The sequence below is a fragment of the Merops nubicus genome, unplaced genomic scaffold (genome assembly GCF_000691845.1).
Source record: "Merops nubicus isolate BGI_N331 unplaced genomic scaffold, ASM69184v1 scaffold1510, whole genome shotgun sequence".
NCBI lineage: Eukaryota > Metazoa > Chordata > Aves > Coraciiformes > Meropidae > Merops > Merops nubicus.
This window is the reverse complement of record NW_008580677.1, coordinates 18,330-35,087: the sequence shown is the minus strand read 5'-3', so window position 1 is coordinate 35,087 and position 16,758 is coordinate 18,330. Positions and strand designations below refer to the sequence as shown.

The 16,758-nt window shown below is 43.8% G+C and overlaps 1 protein-coding gene across 1 annotated transcript in view; it reads left to right on the top strand.

Moving 5' to 3' along the window:
- RASGRP3 (RAS guanyl releasing protein 3 (calcium and DAG-regulated)) overlaps positions 1-9,143 on the top strand; it is a 31,623-nt gene extending 22,480 nt beyond the window's left edge. The window contains exons 12-16 of the mRNA XM_008948724.1: positions 544-691; positions 5,012-5,048; positions 7,574-7,699; positions 8,253-8,617; positions 9,102-9,143. Coding sequence (XP_008946972.1) covers positions 544-691; positions 5,012-5,048; positions 7,574-7,699; positions 8,253-8,617; positions 9,102-9,110 — 685 coding nt within the window. The 3' untranslated portion in view covers positions 9,111-9,143. The remainder of the gene's footprint in view (positions 1-543; positions 692-5,011; positions 5,049-7,573; positions 7,700-8,252; positions 8,618-9,101) is intronic.
- The last annotated feature ends 7,615 nt before the right edge of the window (positions 9,144-16,758 follow it).

The following is a 16,758-nucleotide window of genomic DNA, read 5'->3' as shown; positions in this document are numbered from 1 at the left end:
TGGCACCCTGCTTTCGGGGACTGAGTAAAACCCCTAGAGTACCATAAAATTACAGTGGAGATGCTGTACCCAGACCAGGCATCAGACTGATGAAACAAATAGATTTTGTACAGGACAGAAGAAATGAGTGTATGTAGCAGAGTGAGGGTAACAAATATTCAAGGAACTATTTTCCTGGCCAGTTGGGCTTGATAATTTATGTTGCCCAGACTCATTTCATTTGTCAAGGCTGGTGGTCAGCCACAGATGTAATTGTTTGGTCTATGTGAGCAGTTAAGTCAAGATCTTTCACTTAATGGCCTGGTCTGTGCTCTGATACCATGAACTGGTGAGAAACCAAGGTCCATGTTACAAGTTCAGTGTTTGTTGTTTAATGAAGGATAAGAACCACAAAGGTTCTAAGGGTTTTCTTCTTCCAGGACTGTTGCATCTCTTTCAAGGAATGTGCTTTATGTGCTACATGTTTTTTGCATGGAGAAAATCCTGAACTGTTCAGTGCCGTGAGCAGTGACATGTCTACTCTACTTTCTTTTTCCCTGACAGAGATGGTCTTATAAGCAAAGAAGAAATGATGGCTTATTTTCTGAGAGCTAAATCACAGTTCCAGTGTAAAATGGGACCTGGGTTTATTCATAACTTCCAGGAAATGACCTATCTTAAACCAACTTTCTGTGAGCACTGTGCAGGATTTGTAAGTATGTCTTTAATACTAGTATATCTTAAACACAGTTTCTTACCACAGAATCACAGAACACTAGGGCTTGGAAAGGACCTCAAAAGATGATCTAGTCCAACCTCCCTGCTAGAGCAGGATCACCTAGATGAGGTCACACAGGAACAGGTCCAGGCAGGTTTTGGATGTCTCCAGAGAAGGAGACTCCACAACCTCTCTGGGCAGCTTGTTCAAGTGCTCTGTCACCCTCACCATGAAAAAGATTTTCCTTATGTTTATCTGAAACCTCCTATGATTCAGCTTGTACCCATTGCCCCTTGTCCTATCACTGGATGTCATTGAGAAGAGCCTGGCTCCATCCTCCTGACACTTGCTCTTTATGTATTTATAGACATTAATGAGGCCACCCCTCAGTCTCCTTTTCTCCAGGCTAAAGAGACCCAGCTCCCTCAGCCTTTCCTCATAAGGGAGCTGCTCCACTCCCTTAATCATCTTAGTGGCTCTGCGCTGGACTCTCTCTGGTAGCTCCCTGTCTTTCTTGAGCTGGGGTGCCCAGAACTGGATACAGTGCTCCAGGTGGGGCCTCACCAGTGCAGAGTAGAGAGGGAGGAGAACCTCCCTTGAACTGCTGGCCACGTTCTTCTTCATGCATCCCAGGATACCATTGGCCTTCTTGGCCGCGAGGGCGCATTGTTGGCTCATGGTCATCCTCTTGTCTACCATGACTCCTGGATCTTTTTCCCCAGAGCTGCTCTCCATCAGATCAGCCCCCAACCTGTACTGATACATGGGGTTGTTCTTCCCCAGATGCAGTACTTTACACTTGCCCTTGTTGAACTTCATTAAATTTCTCCCCTCCCAGCTTTCCAGCCTGTTCAGGTCACACTGGATGGTAGCACATCCTTCTGGCTTGTCAGCCACTCTACCCTTTAATGTAGAGAGGGTAAAAGTGGTTCCACACGTTTCTAAAGTGTCTTGGCCAAGTATCTTATTGCATTCAGAAGCACAAAACTTTTACTCATGTTGTAGCTGTGCTATCCAGTTTTGGTTTAGTGGCATTTGTAAGAATTATTGTTGCAGGGGGAAAAGTACAAAATTACGTTAGGTAAAGGATATTAAAGGCTATATGAATGGCTGTACTTGGTTTGTCTTAAGTTCTTTAATTTGGCTTGATTTCCCATGTAAACAAGCTCAAGGGAAAACGGGTGTCTGGAACAGAGGATGTGGATGAAGCAAAAGCTGTTCTTTCTCAGGAAATTGCACATGGCAACATAGCTATGCTCATAATTCTCTGAGTGGCCTCAACAGCCTTAATCCTTTCTCTACTGAATTAAAGATTTTAATTTGGTCAAGAAATCAAAAGCACTTTCAGCAGCTCTGTACAATAACAAATTTTTAGATTTATTTGGTTTTTATAGTTAAAATTTACTTTTTCTCTCAACTATAACCTATCAGATGCTCTGCACATAACTAGGAAATAATTTGGTTTGTAAACATCAGTGTTGCTTGTAAACTTCCTCTAACTTTTCCACTTTAAACCAAGTACAGTAAAAAAAAAATTAATTACTATGATTTAAAAGTTACTTGAATGCAGACACCCCACTGAAATCAAATGCCTACATTTAGACAGCTAAAGCAATAAAGGCAGAGGGCCATGACTTCTGCCTGTGTGCAACCCACATACAGGGTATAGACTCAGACTGTCATCCCTGCTCTCCAGCACAGATCTCCCTCTGTTATCGGCAGCAAAGTCTCCAGCTTGTATTACATGAACTTTTCCACTAAGTAATATTTCTTTGTGGTTGAAAGTAAGAATAACTGCGCTGCTAAGTGCAAAACTGTGCCTCCTTTCAGAGCAGCTCTGCTGTTCCTGTTCTTATCCACACTCCTGTCATCTTCCACTCACTTCTTTTGTGATATGTCGGTTTTATTCGGCTGCTCGTGGTCCCTATCACAACTACTGATCAAGGCCATGGGGAGTAAGGAATTCCACCTATTTCCCCTAGAACTGCAAGAACCGTGGAGGTGACATGGTCAGTGCTGATTCAGGAGCGTGCTGGTGGGCGCCTGGGCTGACAGCTCCAGCAGACTGATGGGGTGGGGACAGTCGCTGCCCTGAGCCTATTGTTTCAGGCTGCCTGCAGCCTTGGGAAGACGTCACTGCGTTCGTGACACTCGGTTCATGTTTGGAAGGCTTCCAAAGCAAAGCGAGACCTGAGGACTGCTCTGTAATGTCCTCTCCACCAGATATTTTTCTCCTGCATCAGTTTGCTAATCGGCCAACGTTGGATGTTTCACATCTCTCTGATTACATCCAGTGCAGGAATACAAATGAGTAAGGGGTTGTACAGGAAATGGAAATAAGGTCATTTTTCCTGTCAGCTCACTGAAGTCACTTGCATTGTCCTGTGGATGAGTTGGGCTGATAGGACAGGAACCAGCTACAAAATCTGCTGTGTATTTGTTCCGCATTTCAGTGCTGCCCATCCCAAGGTGGAAACCAAATTTCAAACTGATGCACTGATTCACAGTCAAAACAATGTGCAGCGACAGTGCAGCAGGATGAATTGATGTGACAGTGCAATGCATGCAATATTCGATAAACTATCTGTTATTAAAACAACGCAAACTTTAAAGGTCAAGCTAAAACCTAGTGCCATTAAGCAGCACAAAATTGATATGCCCATGGCTGGTCACAGTTCCGCCCCACATCTTGAGTTGCACCACACAGCAGGGTAAGTGACCAGCCACCCCACTGAGCACTGATCCTCTTGCCTTGGAGCTGGCTCAAACCAGCTTTGCAGGAAAGCTATATGTCAGACAGATTCAAAGCTTTGGGTCAGAATTTGTGATATGGCACTTCAGCTAAGCTTTCACTGAGGTGTGTAACCACACCGGTGGTGCTAAATTTGAGTAGGAGGAAGGTACAGAGCTAAGAAGGTGATGAGGAAGTTCTTCAGTGGGAACACATTACAGCTTAAATGAAAGGAATAGCAATTCATACCTCTTACAGTGATCCTGGTAAAAAAAAAAAAAAACTGGGAAAAAAAGTCATTGCTGCTCTTCCAAGAGGGTCTGGGGGCTCCATTGTTGCTGCCTGACCACAGCAACTGCATTCACTGTGCATTATCTACAGCATTAGCAGGAAAAGAGAAAGCAGGATTGCTATGGACCATTCTTCCACTGTTGTCCCTTCTGTTCTTTTATTCAGTGTTTTTCCACCTTATCTAATCTATCTTGCTTTCTCCAAGCACACATTTTTCCTTGCAAATTCTTTTGTGCAGTGCACAGGATTCTCGCCCCCCCCCACCCCCTTCCAGAATCTTCCTATCCTGCCTATTTTACTCTTTGCGTGCTGAATGTTCTCCAGCTCTTCCTTTTGAACATTTCTTTTTAATGACCCTATTCACCCTCTGCACACTGTGCATGGATTCTTATGAACATGGTGAGGAGCCACATGCAGTTTCAACTGCCTGGATGTGCTCACCCTCCCTGGTAATGTCTCAAATGAGTTCAGGATAAATAAACACTGGGGGTCTTTATTTTTTTCCTTTAATGCTAGTGCTAGAAAAACTGTCCCTTCCTCTCTCTCTGCCTCTCAGCATGAAAATGCTTGTTTATATAATGCCACGGCTGTAGGCACACTACTTCTGAGTGTGTAGATAACAATGTGCTAGGGAATTTACCTAATTCCAAGCAATCTAGCTCATGTTGCAGCAAAATCTTCCAAAAGGTGGGATCACACACATTGCCTCCTGGAAGTTTAGCATTTGGTTGCTATGTACATCAACAAGGACAACTCTCAGAGGAGGTAGAGATGGAATTTAGTGCCAGTCTTCAACCTTTTTTTTTGAAGTGGAAAGAATCAGATTGCTATGGCTAGGTGTGCTGGGGACCGTAACGGGAACCAAGATCCACATTTTTATCCCCAGTGGTGTTCAGTTCTGTTGTATTTGAACGTCATGGGTCATTTGTGTATCTGGAGAATGGATGTACACTGGAAATTCACTCACAGATAATCTGAAGTGAGCCTAGAAGCAGAATGTGCTCTGCTGGTGTCAGCAAGCTTGATATGACGGCAATTTTGCAGCTGTTCCTGAAAGCAAATGTGATCTGTGTCTCCTTCTCTGGTAGTCCCACTGTAAGTAGTAGAAATAAGGGGGAAGCCACATAAGTCTTATCACAATTAGAGGGGGAGGTCTGCCTAACAGGAAGGGTGTTAAGAGCAGTTGTATCCTGTTTGTGCTTTTGTAGCCATTGGTACTTCCTCATTGCGACCTTGTTTTCCTTCCGGCTCTCTTTTCTGATTCCTTGACGTTCTTTTGTCTTTCTTTGCAGCTCTGGGGTATAATCAAACAAGGCTACAAATGCAAAGGTAAATAAATATTGCATGGATTTTTTCAAGCTACGGGTGGTGGGGTTTAGCACAAGTAGGTCAACTGCATTTTTTACTAAAATGACATTTGTTCATCCAAATCTTGCTTGTACACTTGTTACCATGCGGGACCAGTGACTGCTGGCACACTATGAAATCTCACTGCATTAGGTGACATAGCACCCAGCAGGAACACACAGGTTCTGTGTCCTAAAAGTCAAAAATAGCCATTGACTCCATGAGGTGTCATTCTACCAGCAAAGACCTTGCATCTTGGAAAAGCAAGTGTCCTCATCCTAACACTAAGACATCCTGAAATAATATATCTTGTGAGACCTGGGGTCAGGAAAAGGTCTGTCATGTACATCCTCATGTGGTAGTGAAGCCTAACTGGCCTTGCAATGCAATAGTGGCCGAGCTAGAAATAGAGATCCTGTTGCAAGCTCTTCTTCAGACATTCAACTTTAAAAAAAAAAAAAACAAAAACAAAAACATAGAGCTCTTACAACCCTTGCTGGTGTTTTCATAAAATGTTTGTTTTCTTATGCAGTGCTTGCACCATATTGAGCAGGACAGACAAAGAAGGACATTGTGATGATCCTCACTGAGCTTTAAACTCCTGGACCTATTTATTTCTCAAGCAGGCCAGCTCTGTCTGAAGGACACCGTTGATTTTTGCAGTTGTAGTTGCACAGGGGAACATTGAAGCTGGGCCTTCATATTTGTATTTATATGCACTCTTCCCTTAGTCTTACACTGGCTCCCAGAAGAAGGGTGAAGAATTGGCAGTATTGGTTTTCAGGATACACCATATCTTTCCTTGAATCCTGTTTGTGGACTTCTCTCCATGCATGAACACCTCTTCCTCAGAGAGGTGTGGGGAAAATGTCCATGGCTAAACCAACGTGTGTAATTCAGCTATTCCTGATTACCGTCATCTGAGCAGCTACAAAAGGGCTAGCTGCAGTCTGTACTTTTACTGATAGGATGAGGGAAGGAAAATAGGGTTTTGTCACAGCAGACCTGTAAATTCAGCTTGAGAGCTGAAAGCTGAGCTCTCTTCTGCATCATTGCTGTTAACAGTGGCCTAGTGGAGAAAGAGCAAGTGTTTCTGCAGAGTCAAAATTATAGGCAATGGAGCATGACAGTAAGAGCAGAGCTGCTGGGTTAGCTCTTAAAGTGGTCAACAACTGTAATTGGTGCCTGGCCTTTGCTGCAGCAGCTACCAGCTGCTCCATATTTTCAGTATCACTAGAGTGCTGCACCTATTATGGATGATTTCTGCCTCTGGCAGACCTGTCATCTTCTCTTTTGAACCTCTGACACTGCTAGCAGGAGAAGGAAGGGAGTTCATCTCTCCAGGTCTGCTGCTTACCCCAGCACTGTGGATAACAAGATAAAGCTAGACCCTGTGGTCCACAAGTGATGAAAGAGGTTCTCCACTGCCAAGAGAGATCATTATTGTATTTGGAGTGGATGGGTCGCTACCTCTAGGGCAGACAAAAGAACTGGTCAGGTATTTCTATGGTAGTCATATGAACAAGGTACTGGGAGAAACTAGAATTTCACCCAATAAGCTAGAGCTGCTGCCCTGCACAGAGTGGCTCTTTTAGCAGAGAGTTATAAACAAAATGCTTTGGCAATGGCTCACCTAGAACAAAGTGCTAGATCATGGAGCAGCAAGAGAGAAACAAGGGAGAAGGGAACTTTCAAACAAGGGCAAGGGACACAGGGGAAAGACAGATTGTTTGGGGCTCATACCCTCCACACTTAGCAAGAGAGAAACAAGGGAGAAGGGAATTTTCAAACAAGGGCAAGAGACACAGGGGAAAGACAGACTGGGGCACATACCCTCCATACTGTGGCTTTTTCTTGCAGATAATATTGGTACTGCCATCGTACTTCAGATAAATGTACCTAGTGATGAGCAATTTATCTGCAGTGGTGCAAAGCCCAGCAGAGGCTAGGAGTGCAGAGGTTCATCCAGGTGGATGATACACACCCACAGAGCTTACTCTGTGCTGATGTTTGCTGAGCTACCACTTAGACTAGTTTTAACCTACAGTGGTCTACACTGACCTCCAGCTGTACTCCTAGAGGCTAAGAGGATGGACACTACAGTGTCTTCTGACCAAGTGTTTACTATAATGGGCCCCAGGTCAAAGAAAAAAAAAGCAAACCTACATTTTTTTGGAGACTCATGAGGTGGAGCAGAAGCTTTATGCATGGCATACACAGGATCTTACCAGTAATTCCAAGTCTCTTCCTTGAGAATAATTTATGATGAAAATATCATCCCCCTCTTCCCTTCTGCTGCCAGATTTCTATTAATGACTGCCATGAAAATGATCCAATTTTTATAACACACTTCACACCAAATGATCCATTTCTGTAACTCATTTCACACCTGTCAAAGTATTTGTTCCTTCAAAATCCCTCCTGTTATCTGCCTGCCAAAAGCCCTGAGAGATTACCAAATAGTTGGGGGTTTCCATTTGGTGACTTGGCAATTCCCTTCTTTACAGATTGTGGTGCCAACTGTCATAAGCAATGCAGAGACCTGCTTGTGCTGGCATGCAGGAAATTTTCCAGAGGAACCTCAGTAGGCAGCAACCATGGCTCTCTGCCTAGCAGTCCATCTCTGCCTCCAGGTGAGAATGCCTTTGTTCCTATTTTAAACCATATTTCTACCTCCTGTCTAAAGAGGAATCCTCTCTAATGGACAGGGTCCTTGCTGCCATTTTTAATTTTTCCTTTGTGTCAACGCACACAGCAGCACACTTACTTTCCACTGCACTGGGGCTTGTGTTCAGTGCTCCCAGTGCAACCTCCCTTTCCACAGTGATGGCCTCACTCTCCTGCCTGAGGCTCCCTACCCTCTGCAGTGGCACCTCTATCCCATCTGAAATGAAATAAAATCACAGTCAGGGAAGTCATACTGCTCTTTACGAGCCACCTAGGGGCAGGAACTGAGAGATAGAGGACACAATTCTAGCTCTGCCCTATCCCCTGAGTGTGCAGATGAAGGCAGATGGAAACGTGCACACTCAAGGCCAGAAGCACTTTCCAAGCAGCATATGGATATTGTTAATTACACAACTGCTTCATATAGGGGGTTACCTCCCTCCCCCAGGCTGAAGGTATCTTTTTGTAAAGGTCTTGAAGTAGAATATTTAAAAAGACCGATTCTATCCTCTCTTTCAGTCCAGGATGAAGTATTTGAATTCCCCAGTGTTGCTGCAGAACACCAGGACCTTGATGGCAGAGCTATCACCCTTGTCACTGGCTCTTCACGGAAAATTTCGGTGCGGCTGCAGAGGGCGACCACCAGTCAAGCAACACAGACAGAACCACTCTGGCATGAGCCAGGCTGGAATGATTCAGGTTCCCATACTTTCCCCAAAATGAAGTCCAAGTTCCATGGCAAAGCTGGGAAGAACAAAGGCTTTGCAAAATGGGAGAACGAAAAGCCCAACGTGCAGGCTGATGTAGAGCTAGAAGGTGAAGACCCACAACACATACAGGATCACAACGGAATAGAAACCCTCCTAGAAAGACAAGAATCTGAGGTGAGTTGCAGATGCAGCTTAAAATCTTCTAGAGTCTGAGGTCTCATAAGGTTATTTTATGAATTTCAGGCTACTTTTTCATTCAAATTTGTCATTGCTTCTTTCTGAAGAATGCCAAATCATCCACAGGTATATATTTTGTCCACTGCAGCATGCCTTTACTCTAACTGTGACTGGGTTGTCTCTTGGTGTCAGTATGTGCTTTTAAGAGCTGGCCACTTTTCTTTCTTTCTGGAAAATTATTAAACCAGCCTGGTAGACACCTGACTAGGTTCTGTGCTGTTGTACCTTTGCAATGCACAGTTCCAGGCTCCATGTTAGAGTCACAAGGATTAGCATTCTGAGAAAAGCACAAGTCCAGGCTAAGGCAGGATAATGGTCTGATTTCTGTTGTTGTCACCCATAAAGTTTATACTTCGATGGCCTCATGCTTTTATTGGCCAACTTTGCTAGTGTGTAAGTGCCTATTTTCTTTTGGTCACAGGATAGCTGATTGCTCACCCCGAAGCACAGAAAAATGAAGATGACAAGTGTAATACAACAAGCCTTGATGGACTGTCACAGACCACGCTGGGCCATGAGAAGTTTTCCTGTACCTCGTATTTTTAAATTCAGCTATTGCCATGTTTTCTTAGCTGAAAGGTGTTACAAAGCACTATTTATTTTCTCATGAGAAAGCCACTTGGATGAACACTGCACGGACACAGCAGAACGGATCTCTGTGCTCACTGTTTTCTCTTGTATGACTTTTGTGGAAACTTCCTCTACATGGCTGTGAGGATATATTTGGCCTCCTTTAACTATACTGCATCATTTTGGTGTGTCTGCCAGCAACAACAATGGTGAGGACAGAAGCCAAGTATCTAAGTTTGTACGATAACACTCCTTTTCCAGAGGCTTGTAATGATCTTTTAAGGAAAGAAGTAGGTGTGTATTTTGATTAAATCTCAAACAAAAACCTTTCACGAAGTCCCATATGCTGAAATTCTTTGCACACCTGGAGTTCTGACTTTTGGCTGTGTTTACATTGCTACCGTGAGCATATTGGTGTTCAGCACAGTAATAACAGTTCCCAGACTGGGGCTCCTTCAACAAGGGAGCACGTGGCTGAGACTGAAGGAATTCCAAGACACTATGCATTTGTCTGGTTACACCTCAATGGACAGGGGTCATCTCTGCCAGCACTGATTATGGTAAAATTAGCATGTAATAAACATCTTAGTTTTAAGTGTGTGTGTTCATCTATATGTGTGTATGTGATACATTTTGCTCTGGTTAGCAGCCTGTACATGTACTGAAGAGCAACGCCCAAATTAGCTGTTTGCCCATGTAAGATCAAGCACCTGAATCTGTCATGGCCTGAGAAGCAGGTTTGAAGTGACATTTCTCAGAAGCAGCAAGTTATTTAAGGAGCAGAGGCCTCATCTGGAAAAAAACAAACAAAACATGAAAGCACAAAGCTCAAACCTGAAAGATGTGTCCCAAATTGGCATACGCATTTTGTTGTTCTTTCCCCATCTCCCTACAAAAACGGCTGCATGTGGGAAGCACACACTCTGAATTAAAGCAATGCAATTATAAGGTTTCCTACAAAATACAAGTCATCACACCCTTCATCAAGTTATAAGCCCTCATGACCAGACAGTGATTTCATAGACCTAACCAAAAACAGACAGCTGCACTCCTCTGTGGTAACTTGACTGCAACCTGCACTGTGACTCCATGATGCCTGCTTAGATTCGCATTTTGAATGCTCCACGTTTCCTTTGTTTTCCAATGCAACTAGTAATTAAAGATGCTCTTACTGCTTTAAACCCAAGAGAAATAAGCACTGCAGCAAGAGCACCGATTTCCAGGCTAGGATGAGGGCCAGAAACATTCCTCATTTTTACTGCTCTGAGCAAAGAACAAGCACTGTAAAATTATGGTCTTTATTTCCTGTGGTGGGTCAGGTGACAGGTCACAACAGGCTGACCACACAGCTACCGTTGCAGCGCAGGGCTTGCACACAATGGAAATGATGTGGTAGAGAATTTGAATAGAGAAATTTGGTTACGATCCAGGCTCTTGATGGATCTACTGAGATAAGCCTTTTAACGCTTTTTAAATGAAATGTTCCTGTGCAACCTCACTCTTAACATCATGTAGGAGTTTTAACTAGCACTTAGTCTTTAGACCCCAGCCCATTTCTTGCAGGCTTTCACAAGTTGTAGCTCTTGCTCTAAAGGGTACCTGCTTTCTTATTTCTGTCAAGCCCACAAATCATGCCTGTGTTAATTTCACTGTTGGACAAGAATGTACATACATAATCATAGTAACACATAAAATTAAGTATGCGATATGTATTATCTTCTCACTTGCCTATTCTCCAAGGTACCCAACGAGCTTCTTTCCTAAACTGGTTAAAAAGGTAGGTACTCCAAGTTCTTCAGAGAGGAACACAAGCCACAGACCTATGTTTCTCAGGCCATTTCAAGACCACATTTTTTTCCATGTATACTGTAATCAAAGCATAGACTCACATTTAAGCAAGAAACGGGATGCCTTCTACAGCACAGCTCCCACACAGGAGGACAATTCTGCTGGCAGTCGGACTGCTTAAGTTTCAACCCACAGCAGAGATTTCATCAATGCATCTCTTGCAAGCTTGGTTAGATGCTTACCTCAGCAGCAGCTGTAGATCAAACAGACTGCAGGCTTACATGCCCAATCCTTCTAAGCAAAATACTGCAGCGCCCAAGGAGAAAGACTCATGCTAGGTGAAACTTTCAAGCACCTGCTCCTAGTGGAAACCTTTGCTGTAGGCATTTCAAGAAGGGGAACATATCAAGCATGTTGCTGGCATTAGTGTTTGAGACCACTTGAGAACTTGAGAAAAAGACACTGGGTAGAAATAGTCTTTTTTCACTATCACCAGACTGCCCCCAGAAGAGGAATAGACTCAGATGATGTAGTAATTAAAAAAAAAAAAAAAAGCCCTAACAGGCTGTTTGCAGTGGAACAATCTAGTTCCACAGCAAGCACCTGAGAGGGGAGAGCTGACAGGGCACAAACAATCATTTTAAGAATTTGCTATAAGATGAGCTCTTTACCTTGAAGGAGGCCTGAATATATTAAATGTAAAAATGTTTTTCACTTCTTACTTCAAGTTTGACATCTTATTCTGAACAGGGGCAAGACTTGCCCTCACCTCACAAAACTAAATTGATTAATTTTAATTCCCCGATGTAGGCAAAGCAACAAAGAATTTCTTGGTTTTCTCCCCTGACTTAACAACAAATCATCAGCCATCACAATTCCTGACTGAGCTACATGCCTCTGCTGGATGTGGTGAAATCCTGCCTGCTAGAAGTAGAGCGATTCCAGGAGAATGTCTAGGAAAAAAAGGTGTCATAAAGACAAGAGTACTGGATTAATGAAGTAGCTAAAGTGATGATCCAAATGATGCTGGATACTTCCACCACACCCTTTCTTCCCTGTCTCAGGATCATTAAGACACTGGAGGAAGAAGGAGAGGATTTAAAAAAAAAAAAATCCACGCAAACATCACACAGTGGAAAGATGGGAGATCAAGCCAAACCTTATTTACAGCCTGATCTACCAATGCCAAAGAATACAAGCAACAGGAGTAGGTGAGTAAGGCAAGTGCTTGGACAGACCCTGTACACACTGATATAGCTGTTTAAGCCAAACCCATCAGGACTTTCCGTGCTTGTGTAATACCTCTGCAAAGCCTCAAGCTGCAAATAAGGGAGCTTCAGCCTTGCTGTCAGTTTTATGGAGCAACCCCGAGTGCTACACAAGGAGCCTAGGGGACATCCAGCTGCCTTAGAGTAAAATGCAAAACTGGGCTTGAACTGCAGCTTTCTGCTCTGCTCTATTTCTCCTCAGAGTCTCTGCCCCCTTAGACTTGTTCAGATCTTGGGCTTTAAAAGAATAATCCCAGCTTCACAAAGAAACAAATTCCTAGACACAGTCTATCTTCTCAGAGGCACTTTCCTCAAGCAGTTGAAGACAGAGGGGGGGAGGTGGGTGGGACAGTAATATGCTTGCTGACCAGAGCTAGTCTGAAGCATGGATTTTCCCTAGCTGGGAGAGGTGGACCATTTTCCTTTCAGTATAGAAGAAGATAAAAAGCTGAGCTGCAGAGCAAGTTTAGAAGCAGCTGCTGCCTAAAATTTTACATTTTCCAAAATGGGAGGACTGGATGCTGTCACCTCTGTAGACTGTTGCTTAGGGACTCCTCTGTAGAAACCAAACTGAAGGCATGCCCTAACACAGCCCCAAGGTTTTCCTCATGGGGAACCTGAAAGCCTTTGGTTGTGACAGTCTGAGCAGCCACAGGATGGTCCTCGCAGCCAGGGACATTAGTTCTAGAAGCTTTAGGCCTCTGTATGGGAAATAGCTGCATGTGAAAGATCCTGAACACAGGCGAGGAAAAAAAAAAAAAAAAACCCAAACAAACAAACAAAAAATCAGAACAAATAATAGAGGGGAAGTAAGCGTGGGAAAAAGCGTACTATGAAAGTTCTCCCTCCGTACGTGACACCAAGAATGGAAGGAGATCCCAATGGAGACTGAGCAGAGGAGGAAGGAAGGAAAAAAGAAAGGAGATCTGAATGCAGATTTCATGGAGACATAAGAGGCAGGAGAAACAAGGGCTTGTTGTTTCATGATCATCATAGGAGAAAAAAAAAAAAAAAACACAACCCAAACTGTTAACCAAGGCTTGCTTCATTCAGCATCAGCCTGCTAACTGATGGGCCTCTGTACAGCACAAAAAATAGCTCCAAGTACTTCAAGAGAGTTTTGACAACAGAGTTGGCCCACCCAGGGCCATCGGAGAAACAGATGTAACTTTGGAACAAGTTTTTGAGTTATCAGCACTGATCTGAACTGGATTTCCAAAATAAGCACTGTAGCCAACAGGCTAAGCTCATTGGAAAATCTGTGTGCTGAATTCTAAAGTGCTGTTTACAGCTGCTGACAATCTGGTCCTCAGAGACAGAAAAGCCATCAGCAAAAGGCTACTGCTGGGGCAGTATGAAATTTAGCCAAAAAGTCTGTTTTTTCCATGAGTTAAGCTAATGCCGGAAAGTTTAAAGAGTCCTTATCACCTTCATCTCTGCTTCATGTGTGAAAACGAGTTACGACCTTCCACCTGCCCACAGCACAGGCAGACTCCCTCTTTCTTTGGTTTTACAATAGTGTTTTCCTACTTTTTGTACTTGTTTTTCTCCCCTCTGTTGTGGGAAAGACCCACGTGGACAAGAGGGGAAATTACTGGACAATAAAGGGGAAACAATGACACTGACAGCACTCAGAGCTGTAACAAGCAAAAAGTAAACACAAAGGAAAAATATTTTTTCCCTTCTATTCTTGTTTGTTAAGCCATTAAAGGTATGACTTATTTTCAGCCAGAGGGGAGAAGACAATGTTTACAGCCCTTAATTGCAGTTGCTTTTTCAGTTTGTCCCCCTTTGAAAAGGCATAACCTGAAACAAACAAGCAGGGGAGTATTTTGAGAAACTACACAGGGGAAACAGAAGTTCACATCCACCTCGGTGAACTGTTCTCCGATCACAACACTGGTGTGACTAACCCAAGGAGGCTGATAAATCAAGCTGGGTTTAGTGTGAGCCAGCCTGAGACAGCTAAATCATGCTCAACACCTCAAAATGCGTACACACTTCTGCAGCATCCCTGTTGGCCAAGGAAAATCAGAAGTTCTGAGAGGAAGCAAGATCACAAGCCCGACAGTCTTTAGCAGCAGCAACATCCAGATTCTCTACTGCAGTCCTAAATGTGGCAGGACTAAGAATAAACCTTCTGCAATGAGCAGAGAGTTGAAGGCTTTTGTGTTCTGTCTTTCATTAACCTAACAGGGAGATGAATTTACTTCTAGCACTCTAAGAACCCATGAGCCTTCTGGACACCCAAGTCAGTCGTCAGATCTTAGTGAGAACCCTCTTGCTCTCCAGTCAGCTCTTCCCACTTCAGCACGGCTTAATTTTCATTTCCCAGGTGCATAACCCATTACAGGGATTACTCTTACACCACAGGACTTTTCAAGCTCCAGCCACTTCTCGTAACTGTCTACTGACATGAATCTTGCCTCCCTCTTTTTCTCAGTTCTATCTTAGGTACTCGACTGGTAAGTGTCTAGTTTCTGATCAGGCCAGAGGTTGGTTGAGGCACTTGACACTTTCATTAATTCAAATGCAAACAGCAGTTTAATGGAGACACACAGTCAAAGGCTCCACCTCTTTAAGCTGGTTAACCACACGCTCCGGCTTAGAAGTCTAACCCGCAGCTAGAGGAGCTCCTCTAGGGGCTACCAGCTGTCATGGCACATCACCATGAAGCTGCACACTTTGGGGGTTTGACTAGAGAGGGGAACCTCATCAGCCAAGCTAGGCGTTACCAGCCATCTTAACCCCAACGGAGTTCACAATGCAGATCCTGAAACATTTCAGTGCCTCACTCACTGCTGAATGTCCTTTAGGAATATTGGTCAAGGGGAGGAAGGGTGAAGCAAGGCAAGACCCCCTCTGGCATCAGTACAATTGAACAAATATGTAAGTACATGTTGTTATAGAAGGGCATCTACACCATGGCACTCTGAGCCACACACTAATGTGCCCAACGTGGGGAGCAAGCACGACCCTGCTCCCCACAGTTATTTTACTGCACAGTGGCAACACTTGAGAGAGGGTGATCCTGATGGATGGAATGGAAGGGCAATGCAAGAAAAGCCTTTTGGAAACAAGTTGCTAGAGAAAGAATGGCAGATAGGAAAACAGAACAAGATGCCTAAAGCTTGTGGAAGAACAGCAAGAACAACCGTGGTTAAATAAAATACATTAAATACATGTTTCCCCTGTATAAATGCCTGCTTACTTAATTCATCTGCTGGAGTTCTGCTTTCCATCATGATGCACAACGAAACCGAGCACATATATCCAATCCAGCACAAGCCTAGTAACCTCCATACCCCATCTCTCCTCCTCCAGCTTCCAATTAAGAGCTTCCTTCCAGTGCTGCAGGAATCATGTTTGGAAAACAATAAATACCAGAGCATCATACAGAAAATAACAAAGCAGTGGCTGTTTGCTTTCATTAATCAAAGCTGCTCTCTCCACATATACAAAGCTTGTTTTCTCTGGAGAACAAAGAATTCACAGCGTGCTAGGAGGAAACAATAGAGTAAGGAAAAACAACAACAGCTGGCAGAAGCAAAGTGTTTTCTTTCCTGTTGGAAGAGTAAAGCCTCCTGGTTTTTCTCCTCCTGAATTTTTTTTTTTTTTCTTAAAACTTTCCCCCTCAAACAGCAATAGAGTGGGACTGTGCTTACCCCAAGTCCTGAAAGAAGGAGAAAAAGCTAGCTGGAATAAGGGCAAAGGGGAAGCTCTGTGCTCCTACCCCACTTCAGCATCATTTCACCATGCCAGTGTGTAAAACTGGAACTACCCACTGCAGCAACAGTCATGGCCTTGCAGAGGAACTGGCAGCTCTAGCACAGAAAGAAGCCTCAGAAGGCACTGGTGGAACTCAGCCAGAGATTCTCTGAAGAGTCTCCTGGGTTCCCTGTCACTGGGAACAACTTTGCAGCACTCTGATGCACTGACAGAGAATGCCAGCCTCTTCACAGTGAGGAGCAAGGTGAAGAAAAGCAGAAGCTCTCACCTTGAAGATATTACATTGGTCAGTCTCTCTACCTTTACCAGTCTAGGACTGATCCCATTGTAGGAATATTAATTCTTAAAACCCCACAAATTATTTTTGCATTAATGCAGCTAGTCACCAGCTAATGCTCACAAGGTATTACCATCCCACAAGGGAGTGATTTTCTCTGGAGCATCCCATGGCAAGACATCATCAATATATTTGTGAAGCAGCAACATCCATTTTTAGACATTCATCATTTGAACTCTGTTATGCTGAGACAGATCTATGTCTGTGATACTCAGAGACCTGGATCCAATATAGAAAACCTTCCCCTCATCGGGCTTGTTAAATTTGTCTGAAACACGAAAAAGACAAGCGATTAAGGCAGATTCCCAAGTGCCTGTCACAGAGACCTTCACTCCCAACCTGTGAATCACTAGCAGCACCTAGTGGCCGCAATACATTAAACAGGA